The sequence below is a fragment of the Pan troglodytes genome, chromosome 19 (genome assembly GCF_028858775.2).
Source record: "Pan troglodytes isolate AG18354 chromosome 19, NHGRI_mPanTro3-v2.0_pri, whole genome shotgun sequence".
Classification (NCBI taxonomy): domain Eukaryota; kingdom Metazoa; phylum Chordata; class Mammalia; order Primates; family Hominidae; genus Pan; species Pan troglodytes.
The window spans coordinates 73,021,260-73,037,100 of record NC_072417.2 but is presented as its reverse complement, the minus strand read 5'-3'; the positions used below and the strand labels follow the sequence as shown (position 1 = coordinate 73,037,100).

Genomic DNA, 15,841 nt, shown 5'->3' with positions numbered 1-15,841 from the left:
AAACAAAAACAACAGAAAGAATTCTGGAGAATCACAAATACAACAGCTTTAAAAAAAATTTAGTCAAATGGCTGGGCACAGTGGCTTACGCCTGTAATCCCAGCACTTCAGGAGGCCAAGGCGGGCGGATCACCTAAGTCAGGAGTTCGAAACCAGCCTGACCAACATGGAGGAACCCTGTCTCTTCTAAAAATACAAAATTAGCCGGGCATGGTGGCACATGCCTGTAATCCCAGCTACTCGGGAGGCTGAGGCAGGAGAATCGCTTGAACCCAGGAGGCGGAGGTTGCGGTGAGCCAAGATTGCGCCATTGCACTCCAGCCTGGGCAACAAGAGCAAAACTCCATCTCAAAAAAAAATTCAGTAGAAGAAAGTAAACAACAAGACAAAGAAATGGAAACGTGGAAAAGATAAGAAAAATTAGATGATCGGTCCAGGAGATCCAACATCCAACTAATTGCAATTCCAAGAAGAGAAAACAGTGGGAAGGAAATTACCAAATAAATCACATAAGAAAATTTCCTAGAACTGAAAGACTAAAGCTTTAAGATTAAAAGAATAAAAATAGGCTGGGCACAGTGGCACATGCCTGTAATCCCAACACTTTGGGAGCCAAAACAGAACAACTGCTTGAGGCCAGGAGTTCCAGGCCAGCCGGGGAAACACAGGAAGACCTTGTCTCTACGAAACATTTTAAAAATGAACTGGGCGTGGTGGCATGCATCTGCAGTCCTAGCTACTCAGAAGTTGTGGCAGGAGGATCGCTTGAGCCCAGGAGTTACAGGTTACAGTGAAGTATGATCACACCACCACACTCCAGCCTGGGAAACAGAGTGAGACCCTGTCTCTTAAAAATAAATAAATTAATTAATTAAATTAAATAGGCCGGGCGCAGTGGGCCGTACCTGTAATCCAATCCCAGCACTTTGGGTGGCCGAGGCGGGTGGATCACTTGAGCCCAGGAGTTCAACACCAGCCTGGGCAACATGGTGAGTGCCCATCTCTACATTTTTTTTTATTAGCCAGGCCTGGTGGTGCGTGTCTGTGGTCCCAGCTACTCAGGAGACTGAGGTGGGAGGACAGCTTGAGCCCAGGAATTTGAGGTTGCACTGAGCTATAATTGTGTCACCGCACTCCTGTCTAGGTGACAGGGCGAGACCCTATCTCAAAAACTAACTAAATAAAAATAATAATCAAAGTCAAAGCAACACACATCACTATAAAAACTTAGATCAGAAATAAAGAGAAAATCTTAAATATTTCCACAGAAAAAATAGGCCATGTGTAAAGGACTGGGAATCAGAATGCCAAAGCACTTCAACAGAAACTCTCAAGAATAGAAGAAAACTGAGCAAAATTCTAAGTGAAAATAATTTTCAACTCCAATAACATAAACAATCAAGTAAATAAAAATGTAAAGAAATTCTCAAATATGCAATATGGATATATTTTTATTATAAATGTATCTTTATGTACCTTTTCTGAGGGAGCCACTAGTATAGTGTCACCAAAACAAGGACATAAACTAAGAAAAAGGAAAAAAATGAAGATATGGGATCCAGGAAACAAAAGATCCAACACTGAAGGAGCCAAGAGGATTCCAGGGTTGTGGTGAAGAAAGAGTCCAGTCATAACAGTTGCGACTAAAGAGCTACCACTCCAGATGGGAACAGGTGGATAGAAAGTTCCTAAGATATGCCTCTGGGAAATAAATGGAACTGATAGATTATCTTATAAGCCTGATCAAAGAACATTAGACTGAAAGGTGTTTTACAAAGTTGTTGGAAGACATCAGAGGACAATAGTAGATTCAAAGAAAGCAAAACAAAATGAGAGGATGAGGATAAAGGAGGGTGTGAAGTAAACAAGAAACAAATCCTTAACTCGAATAAAAGAAAGTTAATACTGCCAGGCTCAGTGGCTCATGCCTGTAATCCCAACACTTTGGGAGGCCAAGGCGGGCCGATCCCCTGAGGTCAGGAGTTCGACACCAGCATGCCAATATGGCGAAACCGCATCTCTACTAAAAATACAAAAATTAGCCGGGTGTGGTGGTGGGCGCCTGTAATCCCAGACACTCAGGAAGCTGAAGCAGAGGAATCACTTTAACCTGGGAGGTGGAGGTTGCAGTGAGCTGAGATCACGCCACTGCACTCCAGCCTGGGCAACTGAGTGAGGCTCCGTCTAAAAAAAAAAATTGAAAACTGCTGAATTAAAAAGATAGCAGTTGGCTGGGCATGGTGGCTCATGCCTGTAATCCCAGCACTTTGGGACGCCAAGGCGGGCAGATCACCTGAGGTCAGGAGTTCAAGACCAGCCTGACCAACATGGAGAAACCCCGTCTCTACTAAAAATACAAAATAAGCCAGGCGTGGTGGCACATGCCTGTAATCCCAGCTACTAGGGAGGCTGAGGCAGGAGAATCACTTGAACCTGGGAGGCGGAGGTTGTGGTGAGCCGAGATCACGCCACTGCACTCCAGCCTGGGCAACAAGAGCAAAACTCTGTCACAAAAAAAAAAAAAAAAAAAAAAGATAGCAGTAGGCCAGGCGCAGTGGCTCATGCCTGTAATCCCAGCAGTTTGGGAGGCCGAGGCAGGTGGATCACCTGAGGTCAGGAGTTCGAGACCAGCCTGGCCAATATGGTGAAACCCCGTCTACACTAAAAATCCAAAAATTAGCCAGGTGGTGGTAGGTGCCTGTAATCTCAGCTATTAGGGAGGCTAGGGCAGGAGAATCACTTGAACCTGGGAGACAGAGGTTGCAGTGAGCTGAGATTGTACCACTGCACTCCAGCCTGGACAACAGAGTGAGAGTTCATCTCAAAAAAAAAAAAAAAAAGAGATGGCAGTACATGCTTATTACTTAGAAATAAGGAGATCAGAAACAGTGAAGAGTTACCTCAGCAAAGAATTGCAAGAGCTCTTCCACACTCACCAAGCAGAAATAAAAATAGGAATAACAGTAATGAAACATACCTCACATTCTAAAAAGTATTGCAACTGTGTTAGAAATACATTTTTTGCCGGGTGCGGTGGCTCATGCCTGTAATCCCTGCACTTTGGGAGGCCGAGGCAGTTGGATCACCTGAGGTCAGGAGATCAAGACCATCCTGGCCAATATGGTGAAACCCCATTTCTATCAAAAATACAAAAAAGTAGCTGGGCGTGGCAGCATGCACCTGTAGTCCCAGCTACTCGGGAGGCTGAGGCAGGAGAATTACCTGAACCCGGGAGGTGGAGGTTGCAGTGAGCCGACATCGCGCCACCGCACTCCAGCCTGGGTGACAGAGCGCAACTACGTCTCAAAAAAAAAAAAAAGAAAAGAAAAGAAATACATTTTTTCTGTAAGAGACTGGGTCTTACTACATTGCCCAGGCTACCCTTGAACTCCTAAGTTCAAGCAATCCTCCTGACTCAGTCTCCCAAGTAGCTGGGACCACAGGTGTGCACCACTGTACCTGGCTTGAGATACATTTTTTTGACTGCAAATTTTAGGCCAAAATGTTACAACAATTAAAAATATGATGTGATTGCTTCCCAGCCTTTTGGCTGAGATCAAGTGTAAAAATATGGTGTGTGAGGACTAAAAAGGGGGAGTGGAAATCACCTTTTTAAGCACCTTCATGGCAAATATTTTCCCAGTATTTGCTCCTGTTACTTTTCGTACTTGAAAAACCTGGATTAAAAAAAAGTGTGTGTTATTCAAAGGCAAACTATGTCAGGCATACTCCCTTAATTCCTAGTTATAAGAAACATATGCCACAGCAGTTTATATTATAAAAACTATGTGCAAAAATGATCAGCTAAAAGAACAGACCACATTAATGATCATGACTTTCCTGTTTGTTCTGCTGCCATCTGGTGGTAATGTTGGACAATGACCATCTAATAATAAACACTGTTACTTTATATTAATATATAAAATCCTACTTAGAACAAGCTATAAACAGTGTTCCCAGAGGCATAATACCACCTTAAAAATTATAAAATATTTCATAAATTTCTTTCAAGGTTGCTTGCCACTGCCCTTGCTTCACATAAAACTATTTAAAAATAGTTGGCAGGAAATTACTGTTTACCTATTACTTAAAATAGTTTGTACTAATACTTGGCCCTCTGAATCTACAGGTTCAGCAGCCGTGGATTCAACCAACCGCAGAATGAAAATATTTGGGGGAAAAAACAATAAACAATACAAACAATAAAAAATAATACAAATATGGCCAGGTGAGGTGGCTCACAACTGTAATCCTGGCACTTTGGGAGGCCGACTCGGGTGGATCACCTGAGGTCAGGAGTTCAAGACCAGCCTGGCCAACATGGTGAAACCCCATCTCTACTAAAAATACAAAAATTAGCCGGATGTGGTGGCGCACACCTGTAATCCCAGCTACTCGGGAGACTGAGGCAGGAGAATCGCTTGAATCTGGAAGGCAGAGGTTGCAGTGAGCTGAGATCGTGCCACTGCACTCCAGCCTGCGGGAAAGAACGAGACTCTGTCTCAAAAATCATAAAAAATAAAATAAAAAATTAAGCATATGGGAGGATGTGTGTAGCTTATATGCAAATACTATGCCATTTTATATAAGGCACTTGAGCGTCGGCAGATTTTGTTATCTGCAAAGGTCTTGGAATCAGTTCTCCCTTACCCCTCCCCCATACTGAAAGACAACTATAAACATTTTCATGCAACACCTAAAACATGTGAGATTCAAAGTGCATGTGTTGCACATTCAGGATGATTAGAAATTACAATGTGTTCTTAAGCATAAGAATAGGCTACAAATGTCTGCTTTGCAAAAATTAACACTACACAATAGCAAAAATAATTCTTAAAACTTAATACTAACCAAGTTATTATCTAAATTATTTTGATAAGAGAATAGTTTGGTAAAAATTTTTGTGGGCAGAACTCATAAAAGTGACGTCTTAAGTTGTAAAGCCTTGGGCAAAACTGTGAAACTAAATAGTTTTCTTCCCCCTTTTTATATTCCTTCAGCTTCCCCAATTCTATTGCTCCAGAAAACCAGTTGAGATTAAGGTCTCAGTAATGGATAACAACTCAGACTGCCATGTCTCTTGTAAGCAAGGAGGGCTTTATTTTTAAAGAGGATACCATTTAACTAAAGTAAAGAATGAACCCTTTAATAATAGACTTTGCCTGGTACAGTTGTCTATTTATGTATTCTATGAACATTGACTGAGTACCTATTATGTGCCAGGCTTTTACATGTGTGGTGGTATGAAAAGAAGGGAAAACCGAACTTCTGTACATCCCTCAAACATACCAGCTAAGTGGTCATGATCACATCCTTTGCTGATAGCTGACAAAGACTGAAGATGACTGCTGGAACCAGGGCATAAAAATCAATCTATTCAAGACAGACAACAGCTCTCATTTCAAAAATATTGCCTACCTTTCCATAGCCCCCTTTACCAAGTACCCGAAGTAGCTCAAAACATTCTGGTCTGATTTTTTCTGGCCCTCTGTTCACACTAGTTTCTGAGATTTCAAATTTCTCACAATGTTCCATGCCACTGGGAAGAAAAGTAAAACCAAAAATAAATTTGCAAAAAGTTAAATTACTTTCAGCATATAGTCAAGAAAAAGGAGAAAGAGAAATGTAATCTAAGTAAGTAAAAGTAAAAAAGTACATGACACCAAATTATTTGTGCTCTAAACAAACAGAACAGCAGGTCAAGAGGAGGGTGGCCTGATAATTGTTTGCCTCCTTGTTCATAGAATGGGCAATCAATTATTTACTTATTTTTATAATTGTTTATTTTATGCATAAAGGGGTACTATGGTTTTTCATTGGGTAGATGCCTTGGATAATCCATTCAAGTAAGATCACTTAGTCCAACTTAATGAAATCTATATCCTTCGTTTACTGATAGAAACACTGGCGCACATATTGAGGCCGTATTTCTGGATCAGACCTTGCCGGTTTGAGCAGACGCAACAAGAGCAAGAACCCTGATTGAATTTTCATGGGTGACTCCAATACAGCTGCTGGTGACCCATCTTGCTCTTAGGAGTGCAACAAAGTAAAAGAAGACAATTATTTATTTTCATAAGCATCAAGCACCCCAAAACTAAGGTAAGTTAGAAAAAGTTCATTAAGTTGACAAAGAAAAAAAGTCTTGCAGTTATTCAAATTTACTTCATTGAAAATATCTATGAAATTAGGTATTATCCAACCTCATTTGGCAATGTCAGCAGAAAATTAGGGATCTTTCCAAAACTACCCAATTAGTTCACATCATAGTACAAAACTTCTTCTCTGTATCTGTTTTTTCAAGTTATTAGCTTGATTTAAAGAATCCAATGGGCATGGTGGCTCATGCCTGTAATCCCAGCACTTTGGGAGGTTGAGGTGGGCGGATCACTTGAGGTCGAGAGTTCAAGACCAGCCTGGCCAACATGGTAAAACCCTGTCTCCACTAAAAATACAAAAATTCCAGCCTAGCCAACATGGTGAAACCCCGTCTCTATTAAAAATACAAAAATTAGCTGGGCGTGGTGGCAGGAACCTATAATCCCAGCTACTCGGGAGGCTGAGGCAGGAGAATCACTTGAACCTGGGAGGCAGAGGTTGCAGTGGGCTGAGATCATGCCATCACACTCCAGCCTGGGAACAAGAGCGAGACTTTGTCTCAAAAAAAAAAAAAAAAAAAAAAAACCCCAACAAAAATTAGCCAGGTGTGGTGGTGCGCTCCTGTAGTCCCAGCTACTTGGGAGGCTGAGGCAGGACGATCGCTTGAACCCAGGAGGTGGAGGTTGTGGTGAGCCGAGATTGTGCCACTGCACTCCAGCCTGGGTGACAGAGGGAGACTCCATCTCCAAAATAAAAATAAAAATAAAGAATCCAAAAGGGGTACCAATTGTCTCTGTCATTTAAATGCTTTCTACATGAGTGATCTATCTTCTCATTCTCCTCCTACACCAATGCTTTTTACTTGAGAGTACAATACAGAGCAGATTAATCACCATACTCACCTAATGGAGCTTGTCTAAAATGACTTAAGATTACATGAATTTCTTTTTTGTTGCTGCTGTTGAGACGGAGTCTCGCTATGTCGCCCGGCTAATTTTTGAATTTTAAGAAGAGACGGGGTTTCGCCATGTCGGCCAGGCTGGTCTCGAACTCCTGACCTCAAATGACCCGCCCACCTTGGCCTCCCAAACTGCTGGGATTACAGGTGTGAGCCACTGTGCCCAGCGGGATTGCATGAATTTCTGTTTGAATGACTGTATGAATTTCTGTTTGTATATTTAAGCAAAACAGAAAGCATTTGACTTTTTGAGGCATTTCTACAAATTTTTCTGTAAGAAAAGATTAAAACTGTGGCTCTTTAAACTAACAACTCAGATTCATATTTAGTACTCTGAATCTGAATTAATATCTTTTCCTCAAAATCCATACATAATCTCAAAACTCTGATAGGTTATATTGATCAGATTTTGGTGCCAAATTCAATACATCGAGTTGATAAATATGACTACATATTTAAGAACAGGTTACAGGAATCACATGATTGCTACGAAATAGAACTGATAAAACCTACTTGTAAGAAAGACAACACAATGAAAATCTCTTCATATAAACTTACAGTTCATATGGTCCAACTCCCCCATGGTCCATGCTTTCATTTAACTGACCCTGAAAAATATGTTAAAAGTTTCAGAAATAATCTAATAAACATAAAATTTAAAGGTTTAATTCTTTGTCTCATAACCGAAAGAGAATGAATGAAATAAACCAGCCTAACAATTCTCTTATACTTCAACAACAGGCAAATATGGTAATGAACAAAATACAGTACACAAACAACACTATGGGAATTTCACTCTAAATTATTTTACAAATAGAGATGAGGTCTTTCTATGTTGCCCAGACTGGAATGCAGTCAATAGCTATGAAGGGGTATGATCATAGCATACCAGAGCCTTAAACTCCTCAAGTGATTCTTCTGCCTCAGCGTTCCAAGTAGCTGGGACTATAGGCACCCGGGTTTTTTTTTTTTTTTTTTTTCTTTTTTGAGATGGAGTCTCACTCTGTCACCCAGACTGGAGTGCAGCGGTGCCATCTCAGCTCACTGCAACCTCCGCCTCCCAGGTTCCAGTGTTTCTCCTACCTCAGCCTCCTGAGTAGCTGGGAGTATAGGCATGTACCACCATGCCTGGCTAATTTTTGTGTATATATATATATTTTTTTTGAGATGGAGTCCTGCTCTGTTGCCCAGGCTGGAGTGCAGTGGCGCCATCTCGGCTCACTACAACCTCCACCTCCCAGGTTCAAGTGATTCCTCTGCCTCAGCCTTCCGAGTAGCTGGGATTACAGGTGCCTGCCACCATGCCTGGCTAATTTTTTATATTTTTAGTAGAGATGGGGTTTCACCATATTAGCCAGGATGGTCTTGATCTCCTGACCTTGTGATCTGCCCACCTCAGCCTCCCAAAGTGCTGGGATTACAGGCGTGAGTCACCACTCCCGGCCCTAATTTTTGCATTTTTAGTAGAGATGGGGTTTCACCATGTTGGCCAGGCTGGTCTCGAACTCCTGACCTCAGGTGATCCGCCCTCCTCGGCTTCTCAAAGTGCTGGGATTACAGGCGTGAGCCATCACAACCAGCCCCAGCTTTTGCTTTTAATTTTATATGACAGGCTGGGCATGGTGGCTCACACCTGTAATCCCAGCACTTTGGGAGGCTGATGCGGGCAGATCACGAGGTCAGGAGTTCAAGACCGGCCTGGCCAATACGATGAAACCCAGTCTCTAATAAAAATACAAGAATTAGACGGGTGCAGTGTCGCATGCCTGTAGTTCCAGCTACTCAAGAGGCTGAGGCAGGAGAATTGCTTGAACCCAGAAGGCAGAGGTTGCGGTGAGCCGAGATCACGCCACTGCACTCTAGCCTGGGCAATAGAGCAAGACTCCATCTCAAAAAAAAAAAAAAAAAAAAAAGCCACGTGCGGTGGCTCATGCCTGTGGTCCCAGCAGTTTGGGAGGCCGAGGCGGGCAGATCACCTGAAGTTGGGGGTTCGAGACCAGCCTTACCAATATGGAGAAACCCCATCTCTACTAAAAAAATACAAAATTAGTCGGGCGTGGTGGCCCATGCCTGCAATGCCAGCTACTCGGGAGGATGAGGCAGGAGAATCGCTTGAACCTGGAAGGCAGAGATGGCAGTGAGCCGAGATCGCGCCATTGCACTCCAGTCTGGGCAACAAGAGCGAAACCCTGTCTCGAAAAAAAAAAAATTTTTTTTTACATGACAACTTAACTGTAGAGGCTACTCATGACTAATCAAAAAATAAAACCAAGTGAATTTTCCTTCAAAATGTACATTTATCTATTCGAAAATGTATATTTTCGGCTGGGTGCAGTGGCTCATACCCGTAATCCCAGCACTTTGGGAGGCCGAGGCGGGTGGATAACCTGAGGTCAGAAGTTTGAGACCATCCTGGCCAACATGGTGAAACCCCATCTCTACTAAAAATACAAAAATACAAAAATTAGCCAGGCATGGTGGTGGGTGCCTGTAATCCCAACAACTCGGGAGGCTGAGGCAGAAGAATCTCTTGGATACGGGAGGCAAAGGTTGCAGTGAGCCAAGATCTCGCCACTGCACTCCAGCCTGAGTGACAGAGTGAGACTCCATCTCAAAAAAAAAAAAAAATGTAATTTTGTGTATTATGAAATTAAAGGCACTACATTCTGAATATGACTTAAATCAAATGATTTACACACAGTGCTATTTTGATGTGCTTTTAATACACAGAGTAACATAATGCTATAAACTAAGCCTAAGGTACCCACAACTAGTCCAGGGTATCTAGTGTAAAATGTGGCTGATTGAGACAAAATAATTAAGCAACACTGTCAAACAGTTGGAAGTCATGCTGGCCACACATTTATTCTGACCATAGAATAAATGAGTGCAAAATTTAAATAACCTTCTATATACTAGCAATGAACAATCCCAAAATGAAATGAAGATAACAATTCCATTTATAATACCATCACTAAGAAGTAGCTTAGAAAAAAATTTATGGCAGGTACAGTGGCATAAATAACTTCGGGAGTCCAAGGCAGGAGGATTACTTGGAGTTCAAGACCAGCCTGGCCAACACAGTAAGATCCTGCCTCCACAAAAAAATTTTTAAAAATTAGCTGAGTGTGGTGGCACATGCCTGTAGTCCCAGCTACTTAGGAGGCTGAGGTGGCAGGATCACCTGAGTGCAGGAGGTCATGGCTACAATGTGGCAGTGATTGTGCCACTATATTCCAGCCTGGGCAACAGAGTGAGACCCTGTCTCAAAAAAAAAAAAAAAAAAAAATTAACCACAGTGTAAGACTTACACACTGAAAACAATAAAACATTGCTGAATAAAATTAAAGACGACCTAAATAAATGGAAAGGCATTCCATGTTTATGGATCAGAGATTTAACATTGTTAAGATGGCAATACTAACCAAATTGGTCACGGATTCAACTGAATCCTATCAAAACCCCAGGTTCCTTTCTTGCAGAAATTGACAAGCTGATCCTAAATTTCATATAGAAATGCAAGGGACCACCAGGCACGGTGGCTCACGCCTGTAATCCCAGCACTTTGGGAGGCCGAGGCAGGCAGATCACGAGGTCAGGAGATCGAGACCATCCTGGCTAACATGGTGAAACACCGCCTCTACTAAAAATATAAAAAATTAGCCAGGTGTGGTGGCGGGCGCCTGTAGTCCCAGCTACTCGGGAGGCTGAGGCAGGAGAATGGCGTGAACCCGTGAGGCGGAGCTTGCAGTGAGCCGAGATCGCGCCACTGCAGCAGTCCAGCCTGGGCAACAGAGTGAGACTCTGTCTCAAAAAAAAAAAAAAGAAGAAATGCAAGGGACCGGGCAAGGCGGCTCACGTCTGTAATCCCAGCACTTTGGAGGCCAAGGCACATGGATCACCTGAGATCAGGAGTTTGAAACCAGCCTGGCCAACATGGCAAAACCCCATCTCTATTAAAAATACAAAAATTAGCCAGGCGTGGTGGAGGGCGCCTGTAATCTCAGCTACTCGGGAAGTTGAGGCAGGAGAATTGCTTGAACCCGTAAGGCAGACGTTGCGGTGAGCGAGATCACACCATTGCACTCCAGCCCAGGTGACAGAGCGAGACTCCATCTCAAAACAAACAAACAAAAAAAAGTAAAGAAAGAAAGAAATGCAAAGGAGCCAGGCCGGGTGTGGTGGCTCACACCTGTAATTCTAGCACTTTAGGAGGCCAAGATAGGTGGATCACTCGAGGTCAGGAGTTCAAGACCAGCCTGGCCAATATGGTGAAACCCCATCTCTACTAAAAATACAAAAATTAACTGGAGTGGTCATCCATGCTTGTAATCCCAGCTACTCAGGGCTGAGGCAGAAGAATGGCTTGAACTCAGGAGGCAGAGGTTGCAGTGAGCCGAGATCGCGCCACTGCACACTCCAGCCTGGGCAACAAAGCTAGGCTCTGTCGAAAGGGAAGGGGAAGGGGAAGGGAGGCAAGGGACCCAAAATAACTGATACAATCTTGAAAAAGAACAAAGGTGGAGGACTGACACTTCCCAATTTCAAAACATGTTACAAAGCTACAGCCATCAAGGCAGTGTGGTACTGGCATAAAGAAAGACATACAGATCAACAGAATAGAATTGAGAGCCCAGAAATAAACTCTTACATTTATATTGTCAACTAATTTTTGATAAAACTGCCAAAAATATTCGTTAGGCAAGAGGCAATCTTTCAATAAATGTGTTGGAACAACTGGATATCCACATACAATTCAAATAATGATGCTAGGACAACTGGATATCTATATGCTACTTCACACTATACACAAAAATTAACTCAAAATGGAGCAAAGACCTAAATACAGGAGCTAAAACTATAAAACTCGAGCTGAGTGTGGTGTTGTATGCCTGTAGTCCCAGCTATCGAGGAGGCTGAGGCAGGATGATCACCTAAGCCTGGGAGTTCCACTCCAGCCTGGGCAACAGAGCAAGATTCTGTCTCAAAAAAAATAATAAAAAAAAAAGGTCCTCCCAAGGGCCAGGCGCAGTGGCTCACACCTGTAATCCCAACACTGGGAGGCTGAGGCAGGTGGATGACCTGAGGTCAGGAGTTCAAAATCAGCCAGGCCAACGTGGTGAAACCCCGTCTCTACTAAAAATATAAAAAATTAGCCGGGCATTGTGGCGGGAGCCTGTAATCCCAGCTACTCAGGAGGCTGAGGCAGGAGAATTGCTTGAATCCAGGAGGCGGAGGCTGCAGTGAGCTGAGATCGTGTCATTGCACTCCAGCCTGGGCAACAAGAGCAAAACTCCGTCTCAAAAAAAAAAAAATCCTCCCAAAACTTAACAACAAAATAAAATTCTTAAAAGAAGCATAGGAGGGAGTAAATCTTCATGATCCTGGGGAAAGTAATAGTTTCTTATATACATTACCAAAAGCACAAACAATTTAAAAAATCAATAAATCGATTTACTGAAAATGTAAAACCTTTGCATGTCAAAAACACCAACACCATCAAGAAAGCTCAAAGAGACTGAGCACAGCGGCTCATGCTTGTAATCCCAACACTTTGGGAGGCTGAGGTGGGCATATCACTTGAGCTCAGGAGTTTGAGACCAGCCTGGGCAACATGGTGAAACTTGGTCTCTACAAAATTAGCCAGGCATAGTGGCGCACATCTGTAGTCCCAGCTACTCAGGAGGATGAGGTAGGAGGATTGCTTGAGTCCAAGAGGTCAAGGCTGCAGTGAGCCAAAATTGCGCTACTCCTGCCTGGGTGACAGACTGAGACCCTGTCTCAAAAAAGAAAATAAAAACCACAGAATAAGAATATGCAAGGAATGCAGCCAGGCGCAGTCGCTCAGGCCTGTAATCCCAGCACTTTGTGAGGCTGAGACAGACAGATCACAAGGTCAGGAGTTCGAGACCAGCCTGGCCAACATAGTGAAACCCCATCTCTACTAAAAATACAAAAATGAGCTGGATATGGTGGCGAGTGCCTGTAGTCCCAGCTACTCGGGAGGCTGAGGCAGGAGAATTGATTGAAACTGGGAGGCAGAGGTTGCAGTGAGCTGAGATCGCGCCACTGCACTCCAGCCTGGGCAACAGAGCGAGACTCCACCTCAAAAAAAAAAAAAAAAAAACAGAATGCCAGGTGCAGTGGCTCATGCCTATAATCCCAGCACTTTGGGAGGCCCAGGCAGGCGGATAATTTGAGGACAGGAATTCGACACCAGCCTGGCCAACATGGCAAAACCCAATCTCTACTAAAACTACAAAAACTAGCTGGGCGTGGTGATGGGCACCTGTAATCCCAGCTACTAGGGAGGCTGAGGCAGGAGAATTGCTTGAACCCAGGAGGCAGAGGTTGCAGTGAGCAGAGATGGCGCCACTGCACTCCAGCCTGGGCAATAGAGCAGACTCCGTCTCAAAAAACAAAAATGATATATAAAGAATTACTCCGGGCTGTGCGCAGTGGCTCACGCCTGTAATCCCAACACTTTGGGAGGCCAAGGAGGGCGGATCATGAGGTCAGGAGTTCGAGACCAGCCTGACCAACGTGGTGAAACCCTGTCTCTACTAAAAATACAAAAATTAGCCGGACGTGTTGGTGCGCACCTGTAATCCCAGCTACTCAGGAGGCTGAGGCAGGAGAATCACTTGAACCTGGGAGGTGGAGGTTGCAGTGAGCCGAGATCACGCCACTGTACTCCAGCCTGGGCAACAGAACAAGACTCCATCTCAAAATAAATAAATAAATAAATAAATAAATAAATAAATAATTACTCCAACTCAACAATAAAAAGATAAATAGGCCAGGCGCAGTGGCTCATGCCTGTAATCCCAGCACTTTGGGAGGCCAAGGTAGAAGACTGCTTGAGGCCAGGAGTTTGAGAGCAGAACTCTAAAGTGAGATCTCATCTCTAAAATAAATAAATAAAATATATAAAGAAAAAGATGACACACCCAATTTTTGAAAAATGAGCTAGGATCTGAATAGGTATTTCTCCAAAGAAAATATACAAATGAACAATAAGCAAATGGAAAGATGTTCAACATCATTAGTTGTTAGGGAAATGCAAATCAAAACCACACTGAGAAACTACTTCACACCCACTAGGATAATAGATGATAAAGAGGAAAAGTAAGTTGGGGGAGGATGAGAGAAACTGGAACCTTCATACAGTGCTAGTGAGAATGTAAAATGGTGCAACCGTGTTGGAAAAGTTTGTCTCTTAAAAAATTAAACATAGACTTACTACTGCATGACCCAGCAAATCTACTCCAATGTATCTACTCAAAAGAAATGAAAAGTATATGCTCCACAAAGATCTGGGCACTAATGTTCATAAAAACTTTTTTTTTCTTTTTTTTCTTTTTGAGACAGGGTGTCAGTCTATCACCCAGGCTGGAGTGCAGTGGTGCGATCACGGCTCACTGCAGCCTCAACCTCCTGGACTCAGGTGATCCTCCCACTTCAGCCTCCCAAACAGCTGGGACTACAAGTGCATAGCACCATGCTCGGCTCTTTTTTTTTCTTTTTTCTTTTTTTTTTTTTTTTGAGACAGAGTCTCGCTCTGTCGCCCAGGCTAGAGTGCAGTGGTGCAATCTCGGGTCACTGCAACCTCTGCCTCCCAGGTTCAAGCAATTCTTTGCCTCAGCCTCCTGAGTAGCTGGGATTACAGGCACCCGCCACCACGCCCGGCTAATTTTTGTATTTTTAGTAGAGATGGGGTTTCAGCATCTTGGCCAGACTGGTCTTAAACTCTTGACTTCATGATCCACCCAGCTCGGCCTCCCAAAGTGCTGGGAATACAGGCCACCGTGCCCAGCCTCGGCTCATTTTTTGTAGAGAACAGGTTTCATCATGTTGCCCAGGCTGGTCTGGAATTCCTGGACTCCAGCGATCCACCTGCCTCAGCCTCCCACAGTGCTAGGATTATAGGCATGAGCCCCCACACCCAGCCTTCTAAAAGGTTTATTCAGGCCAGGCGAGGAGGTGGCTCATGCCTATAATCCTAACACTTTGGGAGGCAGAGGCAGAAGAATTGCTTGAGGCCAGGAGTTTAAAACCAACCGGGACAAAATCACGAGACCCCCATCTCTGCAACAAATCAAAAAATTAGCTGGGAATGGTGGCACGTGCCTGTGGTCCCAGCTACATGAGAGACTGAGGCAGAAGAATTACTTCAGCCCAGGAGGGTGAAGCTGCAGCGAGCTTTTTCACGCCACTGCACTACAGCATGGGCAACGGAGTGAGACCCTATCTCCAAAAAAAAAAAAAAGAAACAAAAAATGCTTTAATCACAATTCAGTTGAACATCTGAATGAATAACTCAAATGAACATCAACCGGTAAATGGATAAACAAAATGCACTGTAGCCATAAAACAGAATAACTATTTGGCCCTAAAAAGAAATGAAGTACTGATACATGTTACAACATAGATGATCTTCAAAAACTTTATGTTAAGTGAAAGAAGCAGCTGGGCGCTGTGGCTCACGCCTGTAATCCCAGCACTTTGAGAAGCCAAGGCAGGCAGATCACTTGAGGTCAGGAGTTTGAGACCAGCCTGGCTAACATGGCAAAACCCCATCTCTACTAAAAATACAAAAATTAGCCAGGTGTGGTGGCGCACACCTGTGGTCCCAGCTACTCAGGAGGGTGAGGCAGGAAAATTACTTGAACCCAGGAGGCAGAGGTTGCAGTGAGCAGAGATCACACCACTGCACTCCAGCCTAGGTGATAGAGTGAGACTCCATCTCAAAAAAAAAAAAAAAAAAAGTGAAAGCCACCAAAT

The 15,841-nt window shown here is 43.5% G+C and overlaps 1 protein-coding gene and 1 pseudogene across 15 annotated transcripts in view; both read right to left on the bottom strand.

Moving 5' to 3' along the window:
• RPS6KB1 (ribosomal protein S6 kinase B1) overlaps nucleotides 1-15,841 on the bottom strand; it is a 54,051-nt gene that overhangs the window by 29,156 nt on the left and 9,054 nt on the right. For 14 of the 15 annotated variants that reach the window (XR_010153051.1, XR_010153054.1, XR_010153050.1 and 11 more), the window contains exons 2-4: nucleotides 7,616-7,665; nucleotides 5,419-5,539; nucleotides 3,609-3,677 (exon numbers count right to left, since the gene is read on the bottom strand). Coding sequence is in view for 4 of the 15 variants with exons in the window: in XM_001139182.8 (XP_001139182.1) it covers nucleotides 3,609-3,677; nucleotides 5,419-5,539; nucleotides 7,616-7,665 (240 nt within the window). In the remaining 11 variants the exon portion in view is untranslated. The remainder of the gene's footprint in view (nucleotides 1-3,608; nucleotides 3,678-5,418; nucleotides 5,540-7,615; nucleotides 7,666-15,841) is intronic. The other variant, XM_003315666.7, reaches the window with a different exon arrangement.
• Nucleotides 5,762-6,159, bottom strand: LOC134808896 (small ribosomal subunit protein uS14-like; annotated as a pseudogene).